Below are 12,398 nucleotides of genomic sequence, written 5' to 3'. Positions count from 1 at the left end.
CAAAACATCACAATGTATTGAAAACATTGGCTACTAAAAGACAGACTATGTTGGATAATACAGAACGTTGGATGATCGAAGGTTGCATAAGCGAGACTCTACTGTATTTCGTTGCTGGTGGTGTTCCATTTGCTGCAGCACTTGTGCTCAACCATCAATAACATGTGACTCAGTGGAGCCCCCAGATGGCGTAGTGGACTGACTTGAAGGTTGGGTTGCTGACCTGAAAGCTGCCAGGTTCGAATCCCACCCGGGGAGAGCGTGGGTGAGCTCCCTCTGTCAGCTCCAGCTCCATGCGGGGACATGAGAGAAGCCTCCCAAAAGGATGGTAAAAACATCAAAAACATCCGGGCATCCCCTGGGCAACGTCCTTGCAGACGGCCAATTCTCTCACTCCAGAAGCGACTCAAGTTGCTCCTGACACGAAAAAAAAATGTGACTCAGTGGACAATACTACTGAATTATGCTACAAGTTATTTCAAGTTATTGTTTTGGCTTGTTGGATGTTTGAAAGAGATGATGGGTGATTGATTTCTTCATTTCTTACCTTGGAATCAAATCTGAGACTAGAAGCAATAGTTGAATTTCACCTGAGCAGTAACCACAAAAATAGCACAGCTAAGAATAATTTTACTTTTATATTAAGTGCATTAAAAATGTAGTGATCGTAGGGCAGTGAATTTATAAGTGCACCCATATAATGTAGCACAGCCATGATTTTGTCAAAAATTAAATGTCATATTCCAATCAGTGAGACTGAGATAGATGTCAAAAATCTAAGATTAAGGAGCCTTTGCTAAACTTGCAGAACTCCTCATTGAACTGTTCCCTCCTTTCTGAAGAGAGTATCCTCTTTTTAAAAGAAGTACCAGATATTTATAGTGAAAGCTGAGGAGGCTAGTTGTTATAATAAGACAGAGAGCATCTTGAAAGGAGTTCAGGCTTTGCTTCTGAAATAAATACATCCAGCTATGCAGGATGGCTGCCAGTCACCTGCCCTCTTCATCCATGCCATTCCTTCTCCGCAGCCCTTTTAGATTACATTTGTGCCAATGTTTGCAGCACAAAAGGGAAGAATAAAATAAAACCACATGTATTGCTTTCATAGTACTCCCTTGTTTATATTTCACCATTTGCTTGTAATCTTGTGCATAGTTACCTGGGAGTAAACACAATGGATTTCAATGGTACTTTTGTGTGAGCATACGTAAGATTGCACTGCTGCCTGTGAAGGAAAATATGTATGCAACTTCTCCTGTTTTAAAATGAGGAGAACTGTGCAGGGAACTTAGTTAAGTATAGTGTTCACTGGCCAGCCTTCATAGACAAGTGTCACAAATAGTCCTACAGTGTATGACACTGCATAGTAAGGCTTTCTTCAGTTCATGTGTGACAGCCAGTTTGAGTGTTGAAATAGGATTCTGGGAAACTTGGAACTGAATCCCTGATCAGCCATGGAAATCCCACTGGGTGACCTTGGGCAATTCATACTTTCTCAGCCCCATAGGAAGGCAATGGCAAGTCCCCAGATGAAATTTTGTCACCATAACTTGGAAACAAATTGAAGGCCCACAACAAGAAGTAGTTATTCAACAACTTGGTGAGCTGAAAATGGTTTTGGTTGCAGTTTAATAATTTTAGAATGCTCTTGTAGGACTTAGGTAGCAGTGTGAACTAGCACATTTTGAAGTTAGGTCTCTTTGCTTTTTCTACAGAATAGGAACCTGGAAATCTTTCTCAAAGTCTCACACTCTTGCTGATTTATGTTATGTCTAGATTGAGAGAACAGTGCTAGACCTGACCTACCATGGCATAATCGGGTATGCGCTCCATTTTTCCCCATTGTGGCTGATCCACTGTACAAGGGTTAGATTTTTAAAAGCCAAAAGCACGATATAAAAGAATGCACATATACTATGTTTTAAGTCTTATTATCGTTTGGGATGAATTTAATTACTGATCTAAAAAAGAAAATAAAAAACTCACCAATGGAAAAGTAATTTTTCAGCCAGTTAAAAATTGACAACTTTCTCCCCATCTGAAGGCCATTCCCACTCTTTAGGACAGGTTTGAGCAACTGTGGGCACTCCAGTGACCAATTTTCTGCTGGCAGGGTCCCCAGAAGCAGCTGAGTCTGGCAGGAAATGCACTTTTGGGAGGGAGAAGGCTGTTACGCAGTGCAGGAGAACATGCAATCTATTTTGAAAGGAAATTGACACCTCTAGCCCTTCCTGGAAAGGCACTTTCCATTTTGGAGTGAGAAAAGTGACAGTCTGAAGGCTTGAGAGCCACAAACAGAGCCTGGGGTAGAGGTCACATGTGACCCCAGGATGGCGCTATGCCAGCCCTGGTTTATGAAATAGGCCTGGGCTTTGCAATGGTGGGTAAGTCATTAAAGTCTTGGAGTAGATAGCTAATCTCACATTTCCATTTCCTCTACTTGCTCCTTCCTAGTCCTTTGCTATGCTCCAGCTGTAGATCTTGCCTGACATTTGGGTCAGGCAGATTCTCTTGCTGCCAGAAGTGCTGAATATCCACATGAGTCCTAGAAGCAGAGCAAAGCGTATTGTTGCAACTTGCATCACCCATTAAGGTATGCGAGGCAGCTGGTGGAACAGTAAAAACAGTAACTGCCAAGTTGGTGCTTGCAATAGCAGCACACGGCGGAAGCAATCTACCCATAAAGCAGCCAGTCTCTACATATACCCCTCTCCACCCCTTTTGCTGATATCCAGAAAAAAAGTTGACAATACTTCATTCTGAGCTCATCCCATAAGAAATCTGACTTTTTGTTCTATTTGAAGACAGGAGAATAGCATTTAGCTTTGATTACGTCCTAGCCTTGATTAGCTTTGCAGATAGCCCCTCCCTCCCCCCAATTCTAGAAACACAATAGTCTCCTTTTATAATATAGTTAAAGGCACAATACTTGTGTTCCAATAGTTGCAGAAACATAAATTGTTGTGTTTTATGTAACAATTCAAGGTGTATAATCTTTCCAATATCCCTGGAAGAGTATTATCCCCCTGCAGAGGAGAAAGGATTCAGTCTCACAGTGACTTCCCCTGGAAAGGAAAAAAAATCCCTTATTGCAGCAATGGAGAAAAGCTATGTAAGAATGCAAACTTTTCGATCTATGTGAGCTGCCTCTTCTCAAGGCCCAAGAATATGTGCTTGGTGCCTGGGTCTTGATGTTTTTTCCTCTGTTGCCCCATGACTACTTCTTGGCCTGCTCGCACCAGAGTGTTTTTTAAATGTTTTTGCAATTTCTACATAATCAGTCTGAATTTGGTTCAATTTGTGGATCCTGAGCTCAGGAATATCAATGATCTGCTGTACTGGTATTGTTTCTCAGAAATCTTTTTATACTTTCTTATATATATTTATAATTGGAAAGTTCAGTGTATAAAGGCATCTTTCATGAAGTAGCAAAATAATGTAGATTGCTGTTGTTAGCCTTATTTTTAGTTCCCCTGAATCCTTTTCTTTTCCAGTTGAACATGGTGTATAGTGAAAACATGACTTGCTTTAGAATAGAGTTGCATTTCCCAGAGTTTTCTGGGAATGAAATTCTACTCTAAAGTAAAGTGTGTGTTACCTGTGTGTCGTGCCTTATCAAGAAAATGCTGGGGGTGTGAGGTACTGATACTACACAAAGGACCACAAGTCACCAGAAAAGGCTATATGTAGGCCACGATGCATGTGTTCTACACCCTGGACATATCTCATGTACCATTTTTTTGAGTTTACTAGACTGTAATAATATTTGAACACATGGCGCAGTGCTGGTGAGCGCAGGTTGGTGAGCAGCCTGCTGCAATAAATCACTCTGACCATGAGGTCATGAGTTCGAGGCCAGCCCATGGTGGGGTGAGCACCCATCAATTAAAAATAAAATAAAAAATAGCCCCTGCTCGTTGCTGACCTAGCAACCCAAAAGATAGTTGCATCTATCAAGTGGGAAATAAGGTACCACTTATAAAGTGGGGAGGCAAATTTAACTAATTTACGATGTTGGAATGAGGAAGTGCCGTCACAGTGGATGATGAAGCAGCTGCTCCCCCCTGTGGTGAGAATCGAGCATCCCCTCAGGAGAAGGTTAAATTGCCTCTGCGTCTTCCTCTGTCTCGATTCTATGTGTATATGGGCATTGAATGTTTGCCCTATATGTATATAATGTGATCCGCCCTGAGTCCCCTTCGGGGTGAGAAGGGCGGAATATAAATACTGTAAATAAATAAATAAATAATTCTTAAAGCTATGCATATAAAAACGTATCTTTTGTTGTGTGGTTATATCCTAAAATATTATACCTTTTCCGAGAAAAGCTTGCCTAGTAAAGCTTTCAGCTTGCTTGATTATGACATTTAAAGACCTTCAAGTGCACTTAATTGATCTTTCTTGTAAACAAATATTTTTGGTGAACTGCCAGCTATTAAATGCATTCCTAAGAGACAGTATACAAGCATATAAAAAGAACATTATGTACTCTATTATTCTTGTTGACTCATATGAAGACTTCAGAATATGTTCTGGATAATATTCAACAGTTTTCAGAAAGCACATCTGTGGAACACGTCCAAAATGACTTGGCATACCACTTTTATGACTAGTACTAATAATGACATAGGAACAGTTTTCAAAGTAATTCTAAGACCCTAACAGCCACTGTACAAATCAGGCCAAGAGCTTGTTTAGCCTAGCATTGTCTACCCACAGCAACCAGTCAGATGTCTGTGGGAAAAGCCAGGGCATGAGTGTAACCCTCTGCCATTTTTATTCTGCAGAAACTGGTATTGACAAGTTCATGCTGCTTGTGATACGTTTAAATCCAAATACCTTCAAAATCTCTCTCCCCCCCCCCCCTCCTTCAGTTAAGTAGAAGAGTAGCCATGATAAAACGTTGGTGTTTCTGAGACCTCCTACGGCCAGACTGTGATATGTCTTTGCTGGCTTAAACTCAGATTTGTGTTTCATCATCTGTCGTAAAGGAGGTCTCTTTGAGTAAAATAATATAAACAGCAAGGAAAGGAGGGCTACCTGGAATTTATGCACATTTGAGGGGATAAGTATGTGCATTCTTATCTAACTAGATTGGTTATGTACAGCTTAGCCTCTGAATCCACAGGTTCCACATCTTTATTTCCACTGATCTCAAATTATCACTTATTGTATATAAAGTAACAGTGATGTGAATGTTGATGCATTGAAGCGTTTGTGTGCACATAGCCACCAATTAATAATATAGGAAATTTTTTGGCATCCAAAACTGAACCTTCCCAGATCCCGAAAGCAAGTTCCCAAGCCAAGATGTTACATTCGATTGTCTTGACTATGTACACTATAGAAAAGCACTCTATGTTATGTTTGCATACACTCTTCTCCCATCCCACCTCCGTACTACATGTTCCCACATTGTTGTTTTTGGCCTGCTTCTCTCACACTTTTCAGAAATGTATTAATATTGATTCAGTCAGAAGGAATTCAGTTTCAACTTGATAAACTTAAGTTTAATTTTACCAGTAAAACTATCTTCAAAGTAAAAGTACTGTCCATTTATGCATACCATGGTCATATAAGGATGTTACTATTAAAGTTAGAACCCTGATGAAAAGTATATAGAATTACTTGAGACAGCCAAGAATGCCATTATATGTTCTGTAGTGATCCTCCAAGTAACAGTTCAACATATTCATTTGTATATAAAAAGTACACATAGTAAAATAGTTAACCAGTACTATAGAACAAAATTAAGTGCTTTGCAATGCAGTTAACTGAAGAATGGAGAGGATTATTGGGGGGAATTACAAGAGACAGAAATTTCTCCAGCAAAACTGGTTTTAGTAAACCTAACTCTAGGTCAAACATCTTTATTCTGTGTATGTATTTAACTTTTCTCCTATTTCAGCAAATGTGAAATGTTTTAGATGTAAAGGATAATAAATACCTATATATGGTCTAGAATTATAAAACTTCTCTGCTATAATTATTGCAGTCCTTCATGCTTATTGTAAAAGGAATTGTTTACTATGTGTAGAAGATTATCCATGAAATTACGCCAGTGTTACTACATATTGAGTTTTATATTATCTGAATACTTTTGTTTCAAAGAAGGACTACAATAGCTATACTTGCTAGAAAATGCAGTGTGTTTTTATTTCCCCAGATGGGTTTGTCTTTAAATAACTGTATTTAATTGAGCTAGGATAGTTTTATTTCCTCTGTATCCACATGAAGACAAAAGAAAACAATTATTTTATGACCAAAGAAGCTCAGCAGCTCCTAGACAGAAAATTTCAACCTTTGGATGGGTTGAATTGGATTCACATCTACAAAATAATTCATCAATTCCAATCCTGTTAGAACACACAACATTACTTATATTAGAAGTGAAAAGATTTCTTTTAGATGCTGAAATGCTTTAATGATGTTTTTTTAAAAAAACAATTTCCTTGCAATTTCTAAAAGGGGGGGGGGGGGTTCTTCTTCGTAATCTCTGACTCACAGAAATAGGGTTATCTTGTGTCTTTCAGAACCCTCTAGAACAGTTTTTCAAACTGTGCTCCTCCAAGGTGTTTTGGACTTCAGCTTCCAGAAATCCCAAACAGTTTACCAGCTGTTAGGAATTGTAGGAGCTGAAGTCCAAAACATCTGGAAGAGCACAGTTTGAGAAACTGCTCTAGAGCTTTGGTCCTCCCCAGGTGTTTTGGACTTTAATTCCCAGAAACTTTAGCTTAGTAGGGCTAAGGCACAAAATGAGCTCAGGCTTGCTAGGGAGATTAAAATCAATAAAAGGGGGTTCTTTGATTATGTCAGTAGAAAAAAGAAATGGTAGAGCCTCTACTACCCAACCAATTATTGTCCAAACAGCCAGACATACCAGGAAAGATTCTGGAGTAGATCATTAAGAAGACAGTCTGCAATCACTTAGAAAGGAATGCTGTGATTACTAAAAGTCAACATGGATTTCTCAAAAACAAGTCATGCCAGACTAATCTTATCTCTTTTTTCAATAGAGTTCAATAGAGTTACAAGCTTAGTAGATACAAGGAATGCTGTGTGTGTAACATATCTTAATTTCAGTAAGGCCTTCGATAAAGTCTCCCATGACCTTCTTGCAAGCAAACTGGTCAAATGTGGGCTAGGCAATGCTACTAGTAGGTGGATCTGTAATTGGTTAAGCATCCAAACCCAAAGGGTTCTCACCAATGGTTCCTCTTCATCCTGGAAATAAGTGACTAGTGGAGTGTTGAGGGTTCAGTCCTGGACCCAGTTGAACATGAACCAACAGTGTGATGCAGCAGCTAAAAAAAGCCAATGGGATTTTGGGCTGCATCAAAAGGAGTATAGTGTCTAGATCAGGGGAAGTCATGGTGTCTTTGTATTTTGCTTTGGTTAGACTTCACCTGGAATGCTGTGACCAATTCTGGGCACCACAGTTCAAAAAAGATACTGAATATTTGCCTTTTGTATGTGTAAACCGCTCTGAGTCCCTTCATGGAGAAAGGGCGGGTTAGAAATAAACTATTATTATTATTATTATTATGACACAGGAAACAAGATAGATATGCTGGATTTTGTTTCACAAAATCACAAATCGAACACTTTCCAAGTGTCTAGGACTGTGTGATGTATTTTCGGATGATGTGCGCAGATCCCAGTAGGGTGGCCTTTTGCAGTTGGCAGATCATAATTTTGTCAATGTCTATTGTTTCCAAATGCCGGCTGAGATCTTTTGGCACAGCACCCAATGTGCCGATCACCACCGGGACCACCTGTACTGGTTTCTGCCAGAGTCTTTGAAGTTCAATCTTGAGGTCCTGAGTTTTTCCTGTTGTTTTTCGTCAATGTGGCTATCACCTGGTATGGCAACATCAATGATCCAAACATTTTACTTTTCCACAACTGTGATGTCTGGTGTGTTGTGTTCCAGAACTTTGTCAGTCTGGATTCGGAAGTCCCACAGTACTCTTGTTTCCATAGCTGATGCATCTTTTTTTGGTAGCCACGCTTTTGGGGTTCACATTTGTAATAGCATTTCATAACTGTGCGGTTTTCTGGGATTGTATATTTCTGCCGCTTCTGTGGCTGTTCATTTGTATTTTGATTCTGTAGCCCACTTGGCGACGGATGTCCAGAATCAGCAGCATCCACCGCGGTCCTTTTTATCCTGGGCGACAACCGAGCCAGTATAGACTTCATTTCGGTTTGATTCTCCATAATGCTAATGGGTTAGGTGCTCTTAGTTCTACTCCTCAGCTGAGCCCTCTCTGGCTTGGTTGGACCTGCCGGTAGTTACACTACCGCCAGCACAGCTCTCAGTCATCATTGGAGTAGTTAAGCCCAACCACCACGGCAAGGTGGCACCTACAGAGGGGGGGGGGGATGATGATTATGATGATGATGATTATTATTATTATTTTGACAAGCTGGAAGGTGTCCAAGGTCTGGAGACCTTGTCCTATGAGGAGCGTCTTGAAGAACTGGGTATGTTTAGCCTGCAGAAGAGAAGGTTGAGAGGAGACATGATAGCATGTATAAATATGTGAAAGGGTGTCATAAGGAAAAGGGAGCAGATTTGTTTTCTGCTGTCCTTAAAACTAGGACTCTGAGCAGTGGGTTCAAATTACAGGAAAGGAGGTTCCACCTGAACATTAAGAAGAACTTTCTGGCTGTACAAGCTGTTCTACAGTGGAACTCTCTGCCTCGGAGTGTGGTGGAAAGCTCCTTCCTTGGAAACCTTTAAACAGAGGCCCGATGGCCATTTGTCAGGGATATTTTGCGCTTTTCCTGCATGGCAGGGTGTTGGACTAGATGGCCGATGTGGTTTCTTCCAACTCTATTATTCTATAATTCTAGTTTGACCAACCATCATGAATTCTTGGAGCTGAAGTCAAGAACATCTAGAATTTGGCAACTATAGTTCTAGAGCTATTCAACATTTTTGGTGATAGACCTGCTCAAACCCTTAGGTGCCACAGCCTTGTACTTCCCACCTATAGCTTCAGTTTCTTTTTGTCTGCCACAGCAGCAGCATCTAGAAACCCACTGAAGCTTTTTTAAAAATGTCAATATAGTCTTTCTGGTAAGTTGAAGCTTGGATTGTTTATACTGTTCTGTCCTCAGTTTAGTATTTTTGGTGGTTATTCTTACTTTTGGATTGATTTAGCTCCTTTGACTGTTCTTTCGTGTCTTTGGTTTAGATTTACAAAGTGTACTGAATGTGCCAGTAAAATTCCATAAAGTGATGGACACTTGAAAGTCTTTTGTGTCTAGGAGACCCCAGACTGTTCAATACTGCAAGGCCTTTACTCACAATTCTACATAATTGAGAAGCAAGGTTGAAGGCTCTTCTCTATGAGCATGACCTCATTCTGGCTGTTTAAGTGGTGAGGAAGCAGTTTTTCAGATCTCTTTGTGCAGTGTATTGATTTCTCATCCCTCCGGTCCACTTCAATGCTCCTCAGTACCTACTCCATCTACATTGTTGGTCTGGGTCACCCTTAGTTCTGCAACCCGAGCTCCCTCACTCCATAATGAGAGCTACTCGTTGGTACCCTTGATCACTCAGTATCTGGGGTTATTCATGGGTACTACTTTCTACTCCATAACGCATATGTTAAAAGTTGCTATTGGTTTATGCCTGCTGGGAAGAAGAAAAATACAGCTGCTACTGTGATGTGATTTACAATAATTTAAAACCATGAACATGTGGATGTGCCAAAAACCATTTTGTATCGATAGAACTTCAGGGACAGAGAACTGTGTGGCATTCAATATCAATTTGAGCTTGCATTAAATTAGATGTGGGGTCACACCAGAGCAGGTTGCTGTGCACTGCGTTATACTCCTTGTGTGAATGCAGCCTTAATCAACCAGATATTTTTTGAAGTTGAGTTGGCCAGGCATGTACATTGAAATCAGAATGAACCTATTCTGCCTAGATGCTCAACTATATTTTCAGGAAAGGAGTCAGATTTGCTTTACCTTGCCCTTGTTGTTGCTAGTAAGTGACCTGAAATAATGAAATTAAAAGATTAACACCCACCTGCATGCAGCGATTCTGGTCCAGATTGGCACCATGAGTATCTTCGTTTGAATTAAGTGATTTTCAGCTTTATTTATTTATTTATTTATTTATTTATTTTATATGCCGCTCTTCATTTACTGGGATCCTCAGAGAAACAATTTTTGATAAAAGCTCTTTTTGTTTGTCTACAATCCTAATGATTGCACAGTTGCTGCTTCGCCACTAAACATTACTTTTTCTGGGAAATATGTATAATCACAGAGAGTTCTATCTAGATCTGAAGATTTTCATATTTTTCTGATAATTTTTATAAAAGTTCTGAAAAGGGGGGCGTATTGCCAGATGTTGGCTATAGCATTTAAAGTTGTATTGCCTGACTTTTACTTACTGTGGCTCTGAATGACTTTGAAGTACAGTGATACCTTGACTTAAGAGTTTAATTTGTTCCGTGAAGAGCTCTTCACGCAAAATGCTTTTATCTCAATACAGATTTTACTATTGAAATGCTATTTATCCATTCTAGCTCCTCAACTCACCCACCCACATTTTTTTCTGTTACATATTTTTAAATAAGAAAATGTACTTTTTGAAGAACAAATAATACATAAATGCACATTCACATGAAACAATAAAAAGAAAAATCAACTTTAAAATGGTAGAAGCACAAAGTTGTGACAAGGAAGCACGAAGTGAAGAAACAGAAACATCATATTCTTCATACTGTGTTTATTTATTTATTTACAACATTTATACCCCGCCCTTCTCACCCGAGGGACTTGCAGCCACTCCCCCCCCCCCGCTTTCTCTCTCTCTCTCTCTCTCTGTCTGTCTGTCTGTCTCTGTCTGTCTCATTTCATGAAGCCAAACATACCAGGAATAACCACACAAAATAACTCACCGAAAGTTCCTCAAAGCTGAACAATAGCAAAGTGGACAACAGTCTACCGAAGCAAACAAGAGCATGAGACATGGAGGCAGTCCCTTGAAGTCCTGTGCTCTCCTGCTAGGGCTCCCTCTCATGCTAGCTCTTAACTTAGAACACTGCTCTTATGTCAAAGTGAAACTCGGGCTGAACGACATCTCTTAACTCAAAATTCTCTTCAGTTGGGAATCTCTTAAGTAGAGGTTCCAATGTAGTAGAATAAGGTGATCAGACTGCTGCTTCATTTGCTGATTTTGGCACTCTCTAGGAAACATCTCTTCAAAACTCTGTGATCCCATTAATAGTGACTACAATTCTCAAGTAACTGTTGAAAAGTAGTTTGTTAATGATAATTTCTCATCTTTTGATATTGTATGATTTAGTTATGGCATTTAATGTTTGCCTTTTTATATGTATGTAAACCGCCCCGAGTCCCCCTGGGGAGAGAGGGCTGTCTAGGAAATATTATTATTATGATTATTATTTATTATTATTATTAAATAGTGCCAGAGTGCTCCTACAATCAACTTTTGTCAGCCATAGAAATACTATTCAGTCATAAGAATGCCAGATCGCTGTCCATTTCTGGATTTGCATAACTTTGTCAAGATTGCTGCATAATGTTTGACTTCATGTAATCTAGGGGTTGCTTTAGATGTTAACATTTTTTCCTGAAAAACAATGACTTGAGTATGGCCTGGCAGGGTACCACTTCTTTATTTAGGCAAATACTTTACTTCACTTTTGGATTTTTCTCAAATAAAAATATTTCATGGAATTTCTAGGCTCTGTGAAATGTAATCTTAATAGGTTCCCTTGATAAAGCCAATTTCATCAGTAGTGATTCACTTTTTGAAATGGTAAATTCTAGCAATTTGGATAGTTAAAGTAATGTGTTAGCACTGTAGTTCATGCTTGCAAATATGCCTTTCTGGAGTGCTTTTTTCTTGGATAGGGGAGAATTTATTTTACACAAATTATATGCAACAGGACGAATCAAACTATTACATGTTACAGAAAATGGTACCTCTTCCTTATTGGATTCATGCCACTTTTTGAATTGAAAACATTTTCATCTCTCTAATTATTTCCTTGTATCTTTTGTTTCAGAGAGCATTCACATTAATAATAGAAGCCTGGGATTGGGATAATGAAACAAAAGCGGGTGAGTAATGTCTTGTAAAAATGTGTTCATTGTGAAACTGTAATCAAATAAATATGCAATGCTTTTCGGATGAACTTTAGATGGCCAGTTGGGCAGTATTTGAAATGTTGTGATGTTACAGATGAAGATGCATACACTTAAGAATGCACTCAGATCTTCCAGTTTAATTCAACTAATTAGTTCTCAGAGAGCAACTGCTTTTAGCTATCTCAGTTTGTCAGATGAGATGAATAAACTATTTAGAAGTTAATTTTATTTGCATGAATACAATTTTGACTTTT

At 39.2% G+C, this 12,398-nt stretch overlaps 1 protein-coding gene across 3 annotated transcripts in view; it reads left to right on the top strand.

The window, feature by feature from the left end:
• jag2 (jagged canonical Notch ligand 2) overlaps positions 1-12,398 on the top strand; it is a 108,535-nt gene that overhangs the window by 46,808 nt on the left and 49,329 nt on the right. For all 3 annotated transcript variants that reach the window (XM_016998117.2, XM_003214277.4, XM_062968562.1), the window contains one exon: positions 12,063-12,117. In XM_016998117.2, the coding sequence (XP_016853606.1) occupies positions 12,063-12,117 (55 nt within the window). The remainder of the gene's footprint in view (positions 1-12,062; positions 12,118-12,398) is intronic.

This window comes from Anolis carolinensis, chromosome 1 (assembly GCF_035594765.1).
Source record: "Anolis carolinensis isolate JA03-04 chromosome 1, rAnoCar3.1.pri, whole genome shotgun sequence".
NCBI classification, from domain to species: Eukaryota; Metazoa; Chordata; class Lepidosauria; order Squamata; family Dactyloidae; genus Anolis; species Anolis carolinensis.
Note: the sequence above shows the minus strand (reverse complement) of the source record. Positions and strands in the feature narration are given on the sequence as shown.